General features: G+C 42.6%; 1 protein-coding gene across 1 annotated transcript in view; it reads left to right on the top strand.

The window, feature by feature from the left end:
• The window catches only part of PDZD2 (PDZ domain containing 2), a 264,784-nt gene that overhangs the window by 111,746 nt on the left and 136,356 nt on the right, over positions 1–16,682 (top strand). Inside the window, exon 2 of the mRNA XM_063453956.1 lies at positions 8,359–8,782. Within this exon, the coding sequence (XP_063310026.1) occupies positions 8,359–8,782 (424 nt within the window). The remainder of the gene's footprint in view (positions 1–8,358; positions 8,783–16,682) is intronic.

Here is a 16,682-nt window from a genome sequence, read left to right as displayed (position 1 = left end):
CAGGGATAGGCAACCGTCGGCACTCCAGATGTTGTGGACTACATCCCCCATAATGCTCTTATACCCATAATGCTGACAAAGCATCATGGGAGGTGTAATCCAAAACATCTGGAGTGCCGAAGGTTGCCTATGCCTGGACTAGACTAGCTAAGATTTAGCTGAAAAGGTTTTTCTATGAATGTTGGACAATAATGGCTAAATTTGGCATGCTCAATGTTTGTGATTTTTGCATCTCATGATATGCAGCCTACCTTAAAATCGGCTGTTGAATATTACAAATTGCAATCAATACACCAATCACCACAACTGAATTTATAGAGGGGAAATAAATCCTGGCTAAGCATGTAGTTCTGTGATGCCAGCATTAGTAATTATTGGTTAAAGAAATATCTCAGATTTATTTTATGGAGTGTGTTTTTTTTTTTTTTTATTACCAAGAGATTGAACTGTGAACTAAAGGAAAACCTGGAGAAATATGGTGTGCCAATGTTTTTATGATGGTCTACAAGCATATTAGCCACATTTTCTACAATTTTACAGTTAATACCTTTACACGGAAAGTGTTTTTGAAGTACATTATTCATGATGCTGAGCCAGGCTTCAGATCACAAGACAGACACAAGGCCTTTGTGTAGGAATAAATAAAATGTCTCCTTACGAAAGTTCCTTCCACATTTCTTTACTTGCATATGTTAGCTATATCGTATCCTATTAGAAATGAGTATGGAGACCACAAAGAATCTACATATATATTTTTTACATATCTTATTTATTCAAACTACATTATCAAGAGTGTGTTATTGTGTCTAGCCCAATATTTACACTGTTGGGTTCTCATTCTAGAATCTCTTCCACTAGGTATTTGGCTATGCTGGATTTATTTATTTGGCCTTGGTTAATAGGGCTGAGTGGAAAACTTTCATTCATTCATACTGGAACCTTTAATTCAGCCCTAACCTGCCTGTGGTATCTTAATCCTTCTCTTTCATGGTCCTGCCAAATCAGTTCACGAAAGTATATAAATTGCAAGGGGTTTCTGAGATACCGGGGTTTTTTTTTAAGACTGTATTGAGATAGCTATGTTTTCTAAGACCGTTTTCCTCATTGGATTTTTTTTTTCTTTTAATGAGTCAAAGTGGCAAGATATGGCCAATTAGAGAGTCAAATTTACTACAAACCTGGCCTTCCAGTTAAGCCAATTTTGTTCTACAATATAATGTAAACAACCTGGGAAAGGATAACCTATAACCATTTATAAGGATTTTGAACGTGTACCGATGATCTGTGAGTGGGACTCACTGTCTGATGCTCATATCCTTTATTCTTTACATAATTAATTTTATTAATCATTTTATATTTGTGATTTTGTCTCTCCAACCCAATTCTCTCTTCCACCACCCATTCTCTCTGCCTACAACTGCAAGCCTCCCTCCATCTCCATCACCCTTCTTATCTGCCCCCACTGCAATGCAGTCAAACATCATCCAAACAATAGATCTTTTTTTCCTCTGCTTGATCTGTCAGCTTGGCATGCTGTCTACTCGGAGTGGAGGAATGCGGAATATGAGGTTAAATTACTGCTTCCTTCACTCACAGAGCAGGCTGACTGCACCACGCTGATGAGATTGAATGCGTGTGTCTCATTACCTCTTGGCTGTACTACAATATGGGGCAACACAAAGCCAAGAGAGAGGTGCTGCATGCATGTCTCCGGGGTTGAATGTCCCTTAATTATTACGCGACTGCCTGTGGGTGCCTAAAGTGGCCATTGTCGGCTCGGTGAGCTACATGTGGGTCCTAAGATATGCAGCAAGGTGCTAAGGTTATCTATGGAGATGTTAAAATCTAACGTAGAGACAGCTAATGGCTTACTCACCACATTGCATAATGAAATGACTTGTTTAATATAATATGTAACACCATGGATTGCCACAGAATCAAGACACTCCTCTTGATATTACGAATATTCAGGTCCCCTGTTCCATAGGATTTTAGCAAAAGGAGAGATCGGAAAAGATTATTGGCAAATGTGAAGTGGTAAAGGCGTGTTACAATGCAGGGATGTATCATGTGCAAACAACTCAGTATTACAGCATTTCCTTTCTCTATTGTTGTCATATTCACATGATGATTTACTCATAATTATACCAATTATCCTAGTAGACTTAGGGAGTTCAGACTGCTGAAACAAACAATCTTGTAATATTTTCATTGATGCACACTTACTGGCAAGTGTGTACCTTTACTGTCTTATTAAATGTAATTTTCCTGCCACTTTAAATACTGATATCTGTCACAAGGGCTGTCATATCCTCTTGCACCCCAGTCGCTTTGACACAGTTCTACTAAAACTATTATGACATGCATTTCTTTTTATAAGGAACATAATATCACTCATTCTTTTATAAATAAAGGAACACTCTGGGCACCATAACAATTCTATCTGTTTTCAATCAACATCAAAAAACAGCTGTGAGAAAGGCTGAACATGATCAATGCATGTCTCTTTCCAGCCTATGTAACTATGCAACTATGTGACAGTGATGTTGTTATGGTACTTGAAGGTCCTGGGTTCCCTCTTACTGTAGACGGTTAAACCATTTACACACTGTTTTAATCCAAAGTTGACCAGGCAGTGCCCCCTGGCTCCTCGTCTTCTCCCTTCGTGACCAGACTCAGACAGGGGCCTGGGCACCATTTATGGGCCAACTGATTCTCTCAGCTTAGTTCCCGAGAAAAAGGCACGAGAAAGGCATGGCTTGTGAAATGTTTCTTTAAAGATTCCTTGATTGTCTGGGAAGCAAGATCTGCAGTTCCCTATACTGAAAGTAGCAGCACAGGAAATGTTTTATCTACTAAACTAGAACAGCAAGAAGTATAGGAGCATGCGTATGGCACACATTAAATAACTCACAGTTACATTATTTGCTTGTAATTGTTCAAACTACATGGATATGTTCTCCACATCATACATTGGCACAGTATGCTGTTGTGCTTATGGTGCTTGGGGCGTTCCTTGAGAGCTGCATGAGCTGAGACCTGCAGTAGCTGGTAACACAGTGCGCATCACTGATTCTTGCCCCTATTCCACCTGCAAGGCATTTCTTGTGTGAGAGGCTGTTAGTGGCCCGATGGGAAGTGGTCGTTTCCACTTCCTGTCCAGCCTCACACACAGACACTGGAGGAGCTGTGACAGCACTGAGATATACATCCTCTAACTGTTCCTGCAGCTCTGCTGTCCCGCATTGGAGTCTGTCTGGACTACAGAGGACACTAGTTAAAGCTCCTGGTGCTTATCTCTCCCCACCAACCTAAAAGACGTACATTATAAGTGCCAAAAAGGCATCCCTACACCGGCTACACAAAATATGGCAGGTCTGGCTCATTTTGATCGATCAATGCACGTGTGTTGTGTTTTGCCAGTCATATTACATAGAATGTACACAGGAGCTCTGACCCTAGTTTCTTTCCCTTATTCTTTTATAGCATAGTGCCAAGATTCACATCACATCAGATCCTGCACTGTGAAACAACTCGATTTTATTCCCAGACCTATTGTAGCTAAAGGGTTCTGCCTAGAACAGAGGGAACTTTCAAATAATTGGATGCCCTGACATATTGCCCACACTTTGTAACTATTTATGCCCTTGTCCAGGGTTGGAAGTAGGATTGCCAGACTCCCTGTAATGCAATTTAAATTGTAAATTAAATTATGCTACTGGAAATGGGCATAATAACGTTATTGTTCCACTTCAACAAGCCCACTTAAAACATTACCCCAAATGTGATCACAAATTGCACAAAGAAGTTAGACAAATGTTCAGTTTGAATATCCCACTTATCTGTTTAGTTTGTATATTTTTTTTAGTTCTTGTATCTATTTTTATTTATATATATATATATATATATATATATATATATATATACACTATACTTTTATATCTATAATACTTGATATGATATCGTCCTTACATTACCCTAACACACTATACTACACATAACCCCCCACACAACATTCTAAAAAAAAACACATTAAACACTAGACAAAACTAAACAATAAGTACTACATGACTATCACTTATCATTAACCCCCTATATCACATTAACACTATAACAAAAGCAGCAGAAAGGTCAAAGATAATTAGGATAGAATAGTGACCACGAAATTTTGCAGTCAGTAGATCATTGGATACTTTGGTCAGAGCCGTTTTCACCGGGGGTCTGAGTGCGGAAATCAGACTGCAGTAGGTTGAGCAGAGAGTTGGGCTCGAGGAAGCCTGTCAATCTCGCATATACAACTCTTTCAAGGATCTTGGATGCAAAAGGCAGTAGTGAGATAGGGCGGTAGTTGGACAGGGAGTTAGGGTCAAGGTTAGGCTTTTTTAGAATTGGGGCTACAGTTACATGTTTGAAGGGTGATGGAAATATGCCAGAGAAGAGGGAGAGATTGGGAATTTTAGTGAGAGGCAGAGCAAGAGAAGGAGACAAAGTATGGATTAGATGCGAGGGAATAGGATTCAGAGAGCAGGTGGTGGGACGGGAGGACCGGAGCAGAGCAGAAACCTCTTCCGCTGTAGCGAGTGCGCATGAACATAGAACAACAGAGGGAGTGAGGTTAGGGGAAGCATTGTAAGGGAAAGGAGAGAGAGATGAGATATCTCTTCCCTGATTGCAACTACTTTCACTGACAAGATCTCTACAAAGTTTGTGGTGGTCAAGTTGGTAGGAGGAGCAACAGGGCAAAGAAGAGAGTTAAAAGTGTGGAATTCTCCGCTTGCGAGACGAGACCCGACGGAGCTGCAATCTAGTGCTCACGGACCTCCTCTCCCTCCCCTGCTGGCTGCCCAGCAAAGTGCCTCTGGACCGGTGAGGGAAATCTCTGATCTCCCCTCCAGTCCGTGAAGGCACCCAGCAGGGACGGCACTTGGATAGCACCGGCCCTGCAGGGGAGAGCATTGGCCCCTGGATCCGCCACTGTGGGTTATTAACTAGAATTGTGGTGGAATCTCGGTAAAAATAAATTTAGTAGGCCGAGATTACCACGTGGCATGTGTACGTGCATATACTGGTGTATCGGTCGGTTGGTTGCACGTGGCAAAGATACGATCAGTAGTGTACGGAGCATGTGCGAGAATACCGGATGTAGTATTCCCCTCCTCCATTGTGCTGGGCAAGCCATGCGGTCAAACAGGAAGTTAGTTCTTATTTGTTTGATTGGGTAAGATAATGTGTGGGTGGAGCTACTTATGGGTGGAGTTACATGCTTATATAAAGAGCCTACACTATTGTCCGAGGCTCAGAACTTGTTGTATTTTGGTGACATTAGTCCCTCTGAGTCCCGATCGGTGAACCGAATAAAGAATCTCTTCCTTCCTGAAGAAACCTGTGTCCATCTCTCTGTGCTTGGCTTCCGTCAGTTTCTCCGGTATCAGAATGTGAATTATGGAGTATTTACAAATTGGAGAACTGCAAATCTTATGCTGAAATAGCAGAAATTGAAAAATCCACCAATAAGTTGTTTTTGTTTTTTGTAGTTTAGCTAGGTTAGTGAATAACCCATGTGTTTTTCTAATCTGTGATATAATGGCAGAGTGTTATCGCCTTCACAATTTACAGAAATAAAATAATACCTGTAACACCGTGACATGCTTTTTTTTTAACATTTTATTCAGTTTTCATTTCTACTCAAGTTAGCAGACTTATTTAATGTTATTGTGCCAGGCTCCTGCGTTTACATTTGATTGAGTCTTGAAAATATAATTCTGTTTTTTACATTATATATTTAAAAGGCACAGAGGTTAATTAAGCCAGTTTCATGAAAATGCCCCAATGCACTTCCTCTCGGAGGTAGAATGCTATTTGATCTTTGTTCTGCGTGGGTCATGTCAAGCCTGTCAGGGAGAGTTACAGAGAATTTTCTCATACAGAGTAAACCCTGGGAATAAACCGGACTGGAAGAATAGCAGAAGAGATGGTCTGTGTTTTGGGTTAATAAAGAAGAGTTGTTTTAGGATAAAGAAGGCCTTTGTTTATTAACCTAATTATCTGTCTAATTAACATAAAGAAAAACATCACGTAAATCTAGCAGCAATATTCTCAAGGGATAAGAAAGGTAACAGAAAAATCCTTGCAATAATATTTTCATAAGTAGAAACGTTTGTATAGATCTACAACAATCTGCATTTCCACTTTGTATTTTTATGGTGGGTTACAAATTTCCATTGCACGATGAACCTTTATACAGTAGACAGGAAGTGATAAAGAGAGATTGTGCAAAAGAAAACCGATTTCTTCAGCCAAATGTAAACCTGTTAAATGGACACTCCAGGTACCAATATAACTTTAATACATTGGATTTGCCGTTATACCCGACTGGCTCCAGCGGGACGTGGTAAATAAAAACTCTAGGACTTACGAGTGGAGTTTGACTAAACAAGCCCACCTGCCAGCTCCTAACTGGCCCCCACTAAAAGTGGGGGAATACAAAACTCATCGCTGCCTCCAGAAAAACCTGGGGAAAACAAAGAAGCAAAGTAGAAGGGAGAGAACCTCTGGAGAAAACAGATTACAAGATGGTAGACCGTTCGCCCACACTAAACAATGTAACCATTACAGTCCTGGCCAGGGAGAAACCCCATTAATTCAGGCCCATTGGGGGAATCTACATTCCCAGAAAGCTCCTTAGCCACACCATGTCATTCTAGAAACAAATACTTAATTATCAAATGTACATATGTATAGATGTGAATTAATTGCAGCTCACTCTGGACTGTTGGGACTGAGACTGTGTCTGAACTGATAATTAAGGATTTCCCCAATTGTGTGCTAGTATTATAATGATTTGAGAATGCACAAACTACAGCCTATTAATGAGGTCAAAAACAATCACATTCATAACAGGTGTATTGGTTACTGGGGTGTCTCTTTAATTTACTGTCATTTTAAGACTTACATTAGTGGCATCACTTCCTCCTAATATCCTGACTCTCTCAGCCATTGAAACCCATTCAAATAGGCATCAAATTTAAATATCGAATGAGGAAGAGGAACTTTTCTCTTTAGCTATATTAAAGATGAGTGCCAGATTGTGACCGCCTGAGGAATGGGGACATTGTGCTTCTGGCTCAGCGTGCTTGTAGTTGCCATGGTGCCCCAAACACATGTTATGATAAACTTTCAGTCTACACCCATAATAGCCAATGCATTGTAGGATTGTTCTGATTGCTCTCATGGGTTGATTTCTGTGGATTATCAGTTGTGTAGTGTAGGAGGCTTGTTTTTTTTATATATATATATATATATATATATATATATATATTTATATAATGCTGCCTTTGAGAGCGGTGCATTACAGAAGAATGAAAGTTGTACTTTAGTACTGCGCAAACCTTGGGTCAGGGTGAAATTATTATTATTATTATGGACATATTGGAGTTGAAATTACAAGTCCCATAAATCACAAGACCTATTATTACATACCTCCCTACATTGTAAGTATGCAGATGGGGTGAGAGTGGTCCTCATGCATGGTCTTAGTGCTTGATGCACAACGTGAGCATATCTAATGATGCACTATTCTTTGTTGCCCAGGGACAGTTTCTTGGTGTCCGGGATATGAGCACCCCGGAATTGGGACTGTTGAGAGGCATGTTTATTATGTAAAGCACCACAATACCTTTCTCTCTTAAGACATGGTTTTAGCTTGTCATGTTGACTCCTTCTTTACCTATCATTATTCCTGATCATAGATTCTTCCTACTGTATTATGTATCAATGAGAACTTTATAATTACTTATTCTAAGTATTAAGAATTAGAAACAGCCAAATGGTGTGCTGCACTGTGAACTTAATGAAATCTCAGTCAGATTTGACTTGTTCACAAGCTGTCCTTTTATGCCCCTTCGTGAAATGTGATCATATAATGAGTAGACAGAAAGTTTACTGCATTGCCAGGACTGTCACTTTGAATTTGGACATCACGCAAAGGTTCTATAGAGCAACCAGACATCAGGAATCCTCCTGTGGTTCGGTGCGATTAACGCATGATCTAATCTTCCTAAGTAAGTTCACTGCAGTCAAATGGTAGATCCTTACCAACATGCTTTGCCTGCCTGGTTTAGACTCTGTAATCAAGGCTAATTTTAAAAGATTTTTTTTTAGAGAGGGAATGCATGGTTCTCTGCAGACCATAAACTGAAGGATACTATATCTCTATCTGAGTCTTTTAAATGTTGACTTGGTCATATTGCAAGCCTGTCATGTATCGTGCAAAAATAATTGTGTTCTGTAATATTGCTGTTATTGTATACTACAGAAATTGAGCAAATAGTTTTCTTTGTTTTTTTTGCTTTCTTTTAGTTACCTGGCCGAGCAGTGCTGGAATGGCGGATTTATCTACCTGATCATGTTGCGCCGGATTAAACGCAAAGCTCCTCTTCCTCCGTCTAATGGCAGCCACAGCAACACTTGTGAACCCAAAGCAAGTTCTACCTCACAGCAAACTGTTCGAGCCACACAAAATGGAAAGAGGACTAGGAAATTTGGGGTCATCTCAAGGACTCCAGCTAAGGAAAGCACAGAAACTAAGGGCGGCCAGGATCCAGTTCACGAAAATGGACATCAGACCCTTATGGATGTTGATAGCACTCATTCCTGTGATGAAGCTGTTGGAGGGGATGAGACATCAATTCCACAATCTTCCCAAGATGAAGAAGAACTCCATAGGCACCACTTTACAATGGCTGGAAGAACTATATCAAAACCATGTGACAGTACCACAGAGGTGAGTTATGATGGCCATTGGACTGTACTAGTTATCGAGCCTGTAGACTTCCTTTACATTTTCTCTGCTTTAAGTCATTAATGAATTAACCAAACGGGGTCATCATTGACTAAATCAGAAACTGTGACAGAATAATCCTTAATAGGGTAGACATGCTGGTACTGCTTGCCATTGGGGCATTGAACACTTTTCCATAACAACATTACTGGGCTTTAGGGGACACTACAGGCATCAACACAACTTTAATGCATTTTAGCCATTTTCTATATAATTACTGTATTATTATTTTTTTTTATGCTAAGCTTTTTGCAGTTAAAAAAAAATAGTAATTGCAGCATTCTACATCTTACGTGTTTCCTCTGCCCCACTTGACATGTGATGTCTCGGCTCCCTTTTTTCCCCTCAGTCTTAAATTGCAGTGTTTACATACTTGTATATGTCACCATGTATCTTGTGTTTTCCTGGATACCTCTTTTATGTTTTATGATGGCTTGTCTATACCTGTTTGTGACATCGGCAGACTAGACACTTAAGTCAATATGGGAGATCAATTATTGGATTGACACATCCAAAAAAATTGGGGCCGAATAGATCCATCCAGACACACTACTTTTGTCACTAGATCACACTTGCGTCATTCTAGCCTACATCCATCCTAAAGTGATGCGAGCGCGATTAGTTGGTACCATGTTTGCAGCAATACGCATGCGCTTATATGACGGAATTATGATTATGATAGGCCTAGTCCTATTTAAACCCCTCTGACTGTAGACAAGTGCCCTTTTGCTGTCTCCAGGGCCTGAAGTGCTCTGGTTCCTCTGTCTGGGATTCTGATTCTGATTGCCCTTAACCCCAGTAGTTATTCCATTATTCCTGTGTACCAGACCAGTTTTGATTCTAACTCTAAGTTTGCTTTGCCCACTGGTCCTGAGCGCAACCCAGCTTGCCTTGATTTTGTTTTGTCTAACCTTGACCTGTTTTTTGTTAACATTTACGCTAATCGTACTATCTAGCGTTAAGGCCTTCCACTTCAAGGTCTGGCAATACACCTATCTATCCTTTCTCACTCTGCCTTTTGGTTAGATTGCTTACTTTAATCTTGCTGAGGATCCTTCTGTATCCTGGCATAAATGAATTAAATGCAAAATGAAGACTACAGTGAAAAGCAGAACAGTTGTAAATTGAGGTAAATTAGAACCAGGCAAAAAGCTGGATTACAGATTCATAAATATTTAGATTAGCATAACAGCACTGGACTAAAAGGTCCCAAATTTTTTGACACGTCATGTATCTGATGTAAACGTGGCAAGAAATGCAGCTGGGAGCCTATTGCTGATGTGTGCAAATGTCTAATGAAAATAAATGCAGAATGGCAGGTTTTCATAAAAAAATGTCTGCAGGGATGATGGAAAAATCTTGTGTGATCTGTGTAATTTCTTGTTCTTTAATCTGCAGGGGTAATCAATAATTAAATGGACAACTTGACACAATTTTATTTTAATGGGATATGAAATATTAAAAACGCAAAAAATTGAATATATATATTTACAACAACATACAAAATCCACGCATAATTGTAATGACATCCATGCTTGGTCCCTTTTTGACAATGTCATGAAAGGGAAGGGGCATAGTCATTATCACATAAAGCCAGGGTGAATAGCATTTTCACAACTATGGTGTCAGGAATACATGTTTGTATTCCTAACACTATAGTCTTCCATTAAGAAAATTAAAGAAATATTCTGGTCACCATAACAACTTCATCTAAATGAAAATGCTATGATGCCAGGAAGCCCCTGGGTTCTTTCTTTCCTTTAAGGGGTTAAACCGCTCTCAAATGGTTTAACCTCAAATGCTTCCTCCAGCTCCAGATTTCCAGGTCGCTCAGTGGTATTTGGCTTCTGAAACGGAGTGCCAGGAAGTGCAGATTGACGTCCGGCATGGGTGCCGCTGATTGACTAGAGTGGTCAGCTGACGCTCTAAGCCAATTGCTAGTTCCCGGTTCATAAAAATGTTTGACTTTTTTATGAATGGGGAGCTACTGATTGGCTTAGAGTGCCAGCTGACCGCTCTAGCCAATCAGCGACACCCCTCCCCAGCGGCCCACTCAGTAAATAAAAGTGAACACATTAACACTGATATTTTTTTACCTGGGGAGATGAGAAGGTCCAAAGTTTCCCTGCCAGGCCCAGGTACCAAAGCCTTATGATGTCCTTCCTGCTCCAATCTCCTTTTCTTCTCCTTTATTAGACACAGTCTTCTTTTTTTTTCTGACACTGTCTTATCTCGTCCTTGGCTCCTTCTGCTCCTTTGCCTTTCTGCTACTTTCTGCTTATTTTGCTCCCCCTTCTGCTCCTTTCTCTTTCTGATCCCTTTCTGCTCCTTGTCCTACTTTACCCTTTGTGCTCCTTGCTGTCCCTTCGTGCTCTTAGCTACCCTTTTCTGCTCCTTCTCCCACTTTATCTTTGTGCTCCTTCTGATTCTTTCTGCTCCTTTACCTTTGTGCTCCTTCTGTCCCTTTCTGCTCTTTGCAGACACTTCCTTCTCCATGCAGGCTCCTTTCTGCTCCTTGATGTCCCTTCCTGCTCATTTCTGTTCCTTCTCCTACGTCACCTTTGTGCTCCTTCTGTCCCTTCCTGCTCCTTGCTGACCCTTTCTGCTCCTTCTACTTTACCTTTGTGCTGCTTTACCTTCAAGCTCCTTGCTGACCCTTCCTGCTTATTTATGTTCCTTTGTGCTCCTACTCCTACTTTACCTGTTGTGCTCCTTGCTGTCCCTTCCAGCTCCTTGCTGCCCCTTTCTGCTCATTTCTTTTCCTTCTCCTTTCTGCTCTTTCTATTGCTTTACCTTCCTGCTCCTTGCTGACCCTTCCTGTAAGCTGTCTCCCCCATCCCTCACGTCCCTGATCTATAGGCTGCTCCCCCATGCCTCACTTCCCTGCTCTATAGGCTGCCCCCTATGCCTTACTTCCCTGCTCTATAGGCTATCTCTCCCCCCCATATGCCTCACTTCCCTGATCTATAGGCTATCTCTCCCCCCCCCCCCCATATGCCTCACTTCCCTGATCTATAGGCTGGCTTTCTCCCCCCCCCCATATGCCTCACTTCCCTGATCTATAGGCTCTCTCTCCCCCCCCCCATATGCCTCACTTCCCTGATCTATAGACTCTCTCCCCCCCATATGCCTCACTTCCCTGGTCTGTAGGCTATCTCTCCCCTCCCCCATGCCTCACTTCCCTGATCTGTAGGCTATCTCTCCCCTCCCCCATGCCTCACTTCCCTGATCTGTAGGCTCTCTCTCTCCCCCCCCATGCCTCACTTCCCTGATCTGTAGGCTCTCCCTCCCCCATATGCCTCACTTCCCTGATCTGTAGGCTCCCCCCCATGCCTCACTTCCATGATCTGTAGGCTCTCTCCCCCCCCATGACTCACTTCCCTGATCTGTAGGCTCTCTTTCCCCCCATGCCTCACTTCCCTGATCTGTAGGCTCTCTCTCCCCCCCCCATGCCTCACTTCCCTGATCTGTAGGCTCTCCCTCCCCCATATGCCTCACTTCCCTGATCTGTAGGCTCTCTTCCCCCCCCCCCCATGACTCACTTCCCTGATCTGTAGGCTCTCTTCCCCCCCCCCCCCATGACTCACTTCCCTGATCTGTAGGCTCTCTCTCCCCCCATGCCTCACTTCCCTGATCTGTAGGCTCTCTCTTCCCCCCCATGCCTCACTTCCCTGATCGTTAGGCTGTCTCCCCCCCATGCCTCACCTCTCTGATCTGTAGGTTCTCCCCTCCCCCTGCATGCCTCACTTCCCTGATCTGTAGGCTATCCCACCCTCCCCATGCCTCACTTCCCTGATCTGTAGGCTCTCTCTCTCCCCCCCATGCCTCACTTCCCTGATCTGTAGGCTCTCCCTCCCCCATATGCCTCACTTCCCTGATCTGTAGGCTCCCCCCCCCCCATGCCTCACTTCCCTGATCTGTAGGCTCTCTTCCCCCCCCATGACTCACTTCCCTGATCTGTAGGCTCTCTTTCCCCCCATGCCTCACTTCCCTGATCTGTAGGCTCTCTCTCCCCCCCCCATGCCTCACTTCCCTGATCTGTAGGCTCTCCCTCCCCCATATGCCTCACTTCCCTGATCTGTAGGCTCCCCCCCCATGCCTCACTTCCCTGATCTGTAGGCTCTCTCCCCCCCCCCCCATGACTCACTTCCCTGATCTGTAGGCTCTCTTTCCCCCCATGCCTCACTTCCCTGATCTGTAGGCTCTCTCTCCCCCCTGTGCATGATGTTCTGTAATAAACACAGCCTCAAGTGATCTCACTCATATAATCTTAATATATGTGCTGGTGTGCAGGCATAGTGTGACTGTATATAGCAGATGTAGGCTATGTATGATTTACTGTTTCAACAGACTCCGTTTAGGTTTGTGTATAAGGTGCTGTTATATATATGTGATTAGTATAGTCTGTATGCAAGTTGGTATTATTATATAACCCCAATTTCTACACAGCCTTAGTATATTTAATATATGCAACTGATCTAAGGTCTGTGTTTTGCGCTGAAATATAATATAGCCCAATTCTACCAAAAACAAATGCACTGTTGTGCTGGGTAAGCAACTATTGCCTACGGTAGATTTTCTCTTTCAGTTTTTTAAATAAAGTAGATAAGAGAAACATTCTGCCTTTGGCTTTGCATTAGATTTCTTCTCCCACTGGTGTTTCAGGATAAGCAATTAACACAATAAACCCCTTCAGATGGATTGCAGGTGTTACTGAACCTTTCTGGGTGCCTCTCCCAGGAGAGAAGGAGACCTGATTTGCAAAATGGAGCATGGTAATTTTTAACAGAGTTAATGTTTTTTTTGTGTGTGCACACCTATGTATTTACACATGAGACAATTCTACAAATTGTGTTCTAGTGCCAGGTATCATATCCTCTCTGATCAAGATAGGGAATGTTTTTTTTAAGTTTGGTGGTAGTGTTTAAGCCTTATATATTAAGCCATATATATATATATATATATATATATATATATATATATATACTGATTGCAGATGCATAGCTTAGTAGATCTTGCTGATTGCAGATGCACAGCTTAGTAGATCTTATGGGGTTGCAGGAGCACAGCTTACACATATTTACAATATGTTTATCTTTGAATTGAATGTAGGTACTGACGTGGTTGGCCTACATTGCCTACTTATAATTTAGTAGTTGCCACAAATTATACGGTTCATACAATATATATACACACACACACACACACAGGGCCGGATTAACATAGGGGCTGATGGAGCTGCAGCTCAAGGCCCAGGCCCATGGAATAGGCCCAAAAAAAAGAAAATTATTGTTTTACGGTATTTGAGGCTGCCTGGCAGTAATACCGGAAATACAAATGCAAATATTTTTCTCAGTATAAACGGAGATTACTCTGCAATACCAGCACCGGCCAGTAGGGGTCACTGTATATGGAGAGATGCAGGGATAGGAAGTTACAGCATCTCCCTGCCTCTCTCTACTCACTGATCCACAGAGGAGCAGCTACACAGCACAGAGTCCAGCCAGCAACTCCCAGCCTGCAGAGACAGACTACAGCTCAGTGTGTGTGCCCTCATGTCTCTGTGTCCCCAGTGTCGTCTTGTCTCCCAGTGTCGTCTTGTCTCCCAGTGTCGTCTTGTCTCCCAGCCAGTGTCTCAGTACCCCCATGTCTCCCAGTGTCCCCATGTCTCCCAGCCAGTGTCTCAGTACCCCCATGTCTCCCAGTGTCCCTATGTCTCGCAGCCAGTGTCCCTAGTGTCTGTGTCCCCATGTTTCCCAGTGTATGTGTCCCTAGTGTCCCTTCCAGCCAGTGTTCCTAGTGTCTTAGTTTCCCCAGTGTCTGTGTCCCTAGTGTCTGTGCCCCCATGTCTCCCAGTGTCGTCTTGTCTCCCAGTGTCCCCAAATGTCTGTGTCCCCATGTCTCCCAGTGTCTGTGTCCCCATGTCTCCCAGTGTCTGTGTCCCCATGTCTCCCAGTGTCTGTGTCCCCATGTCTCCCAGTGTCTATGTCCCCATGTTTCCCAGTGTCTGTGTCCCCATGTCTCCCAGTGTCTGTGTCCCCATGTCTCCCAGTGTCTGTGTCCCCATGTCTCCCAGTGTCTGTGTCCCCATGTCTCCCAGTGTCTGTGTCCCCATGTCTCCCAGTGTCTGTGTCCCCATGTCTCCCAGTGTCTGTGTCCCCATGTCTCCCAGTGTCCCCATATCTATGTCCACAAGTGCCCCCATGTCTCCCAGTGTCCCCAAGTGTCTGTGTCCCCATGCCTCCCAGCCAGTGTCCCTAGTGTCTTAGTTCCCCCAAATGTCTCTGTCCCCATGTCTCCCAGTGTCTGTGTCCCCATGTCTCTGTGTCCCTAGTGTCTGTGACCCTATTTCTCCCAATGTCCCCAAATGTCTGTGTCTCCATGTCTCCCAGTGTCCCCATGTCTGTATCCACAAGTGCCCCCATGTCTCCCAGTGTCCCCAAGTGTCTCAGTCCCCCCATGTCTCCTAGTGTCCTCTAGTGTCAGTGTTCCCGGATCTCTCAGTGTCCCCATGTCTCTGTGTCCCCTAGTATCCAAGTGACACAGGACACACTGAGACATGGGGACACTGGGAGAAATGGGGACACAGACACTGGGAGACTAGGCGACTGGGCGACATGGGGACACTGACACTGTAATCCGTTGGACAGACATACCCCCTTTTTGGGGGGAATGAAAGCATAAATTAGATAAAGAGATTAGCATAGAGTATGTGTTTTCTTATAGCTGCATCCTTTGAGTTCCCCTCCAGCACCATCTCCATCAGATACATGATGCTTGGGAGGTAGGACTGCTTTAGTGTTTTTGGTCGATAAGATTCCGTAATTAGGCCCATCATAATTGTCAGCACCAGGCCCACTGGGCTCTTAATCTGGCCCTGCACACACATCTGATAATTTTAAATATTTTTTTTTTTTTTAACTTCTCTGTATGATCTGATTAATCTTGCCTTTGCCTGGTAATATCTGTGTTATTGGTTTCTACCTCTCCTGTAACTGATCATTACTCTATCAATTCATTCACAGTGTGAGGTATGGTTGTGAGTCTGATTTTTGCAATATATAGTCATTGTTGCAGTGTTTTAATAACAGACTCTCTATTTCTCTACTGTCTTTCTGACAGGCAGATATTGATTTGTTTCCTGTATCTACAGTTAAGTAGTTGACTAGGCAAGAAGAAGCAGTGTGAATCGTTTTATGTAATAAATACATCCAGAATATAGTAGGATTCTCAGTGTAATTCTCCCCCTCTTTAATAGCATGGTGTGCCTGTTCTCATCCAACAGTATCTGCTTGTTCCAGTATGATCTCTGGAAGTTATGCTTTCATCAAGGTTCTGATTTGATGTCATCCATTTGGTTTTTAATTTATATCAGAGAAGGACATTATCTTCTATTGTTGACATAATAGATCTAGAACTTTTAGACCGTGTCTGGGTTTCATGGAGGTTCTCTAAAAAATTTTTTTTATCCATTACATGATGGGTTCCTTATTACTTACGACAGTTTGTCTTGTATTAGTCTAGCCTTGTTCCTTCTCTAGGCTTGGCTATCATGGCCTTATTTCCTATCTGACTCTATATCTATTCTGGATATTTCAGACATTTGAATGCCAGGGGGTTGCTGGCCTAGCAGCCTTTTGGGTAAATTAACTTGTCTGAACAGATTTTATGACCATATCCTATTGATTACTTGTTTGGCTTTTTTAAAGTCTAAGGTGTATGCAGCTCAATAATGGTTTTTGTAACTATTAGCTGTTATTGAACTCTGTCCCTCCCTTTATATATATATATATATATATATATATATATATATATACTGCTTGGTTATTCCCCATGAGTGAAT

Source organism: Pelobates fuscus, chromosome 5 (genome assembly GCF_036172605.1).
Source record: "Pelobates fuscus isolate aPelFus1 chromosome 5, aPelFus1.pri, whole genome shotgun sequence".
Taxonomy (NCBI): Eukaryota; Metazoa; Chordata; class Amphibia; order Anura; family Pelobatidae; genus Pelobates; species Pelobates fuscus.
The sequence above is the reverse complement of the archived record's forward strand: the minus strand, read 5'-3'. Positions and strand labels throughout refer to the sequence as shown.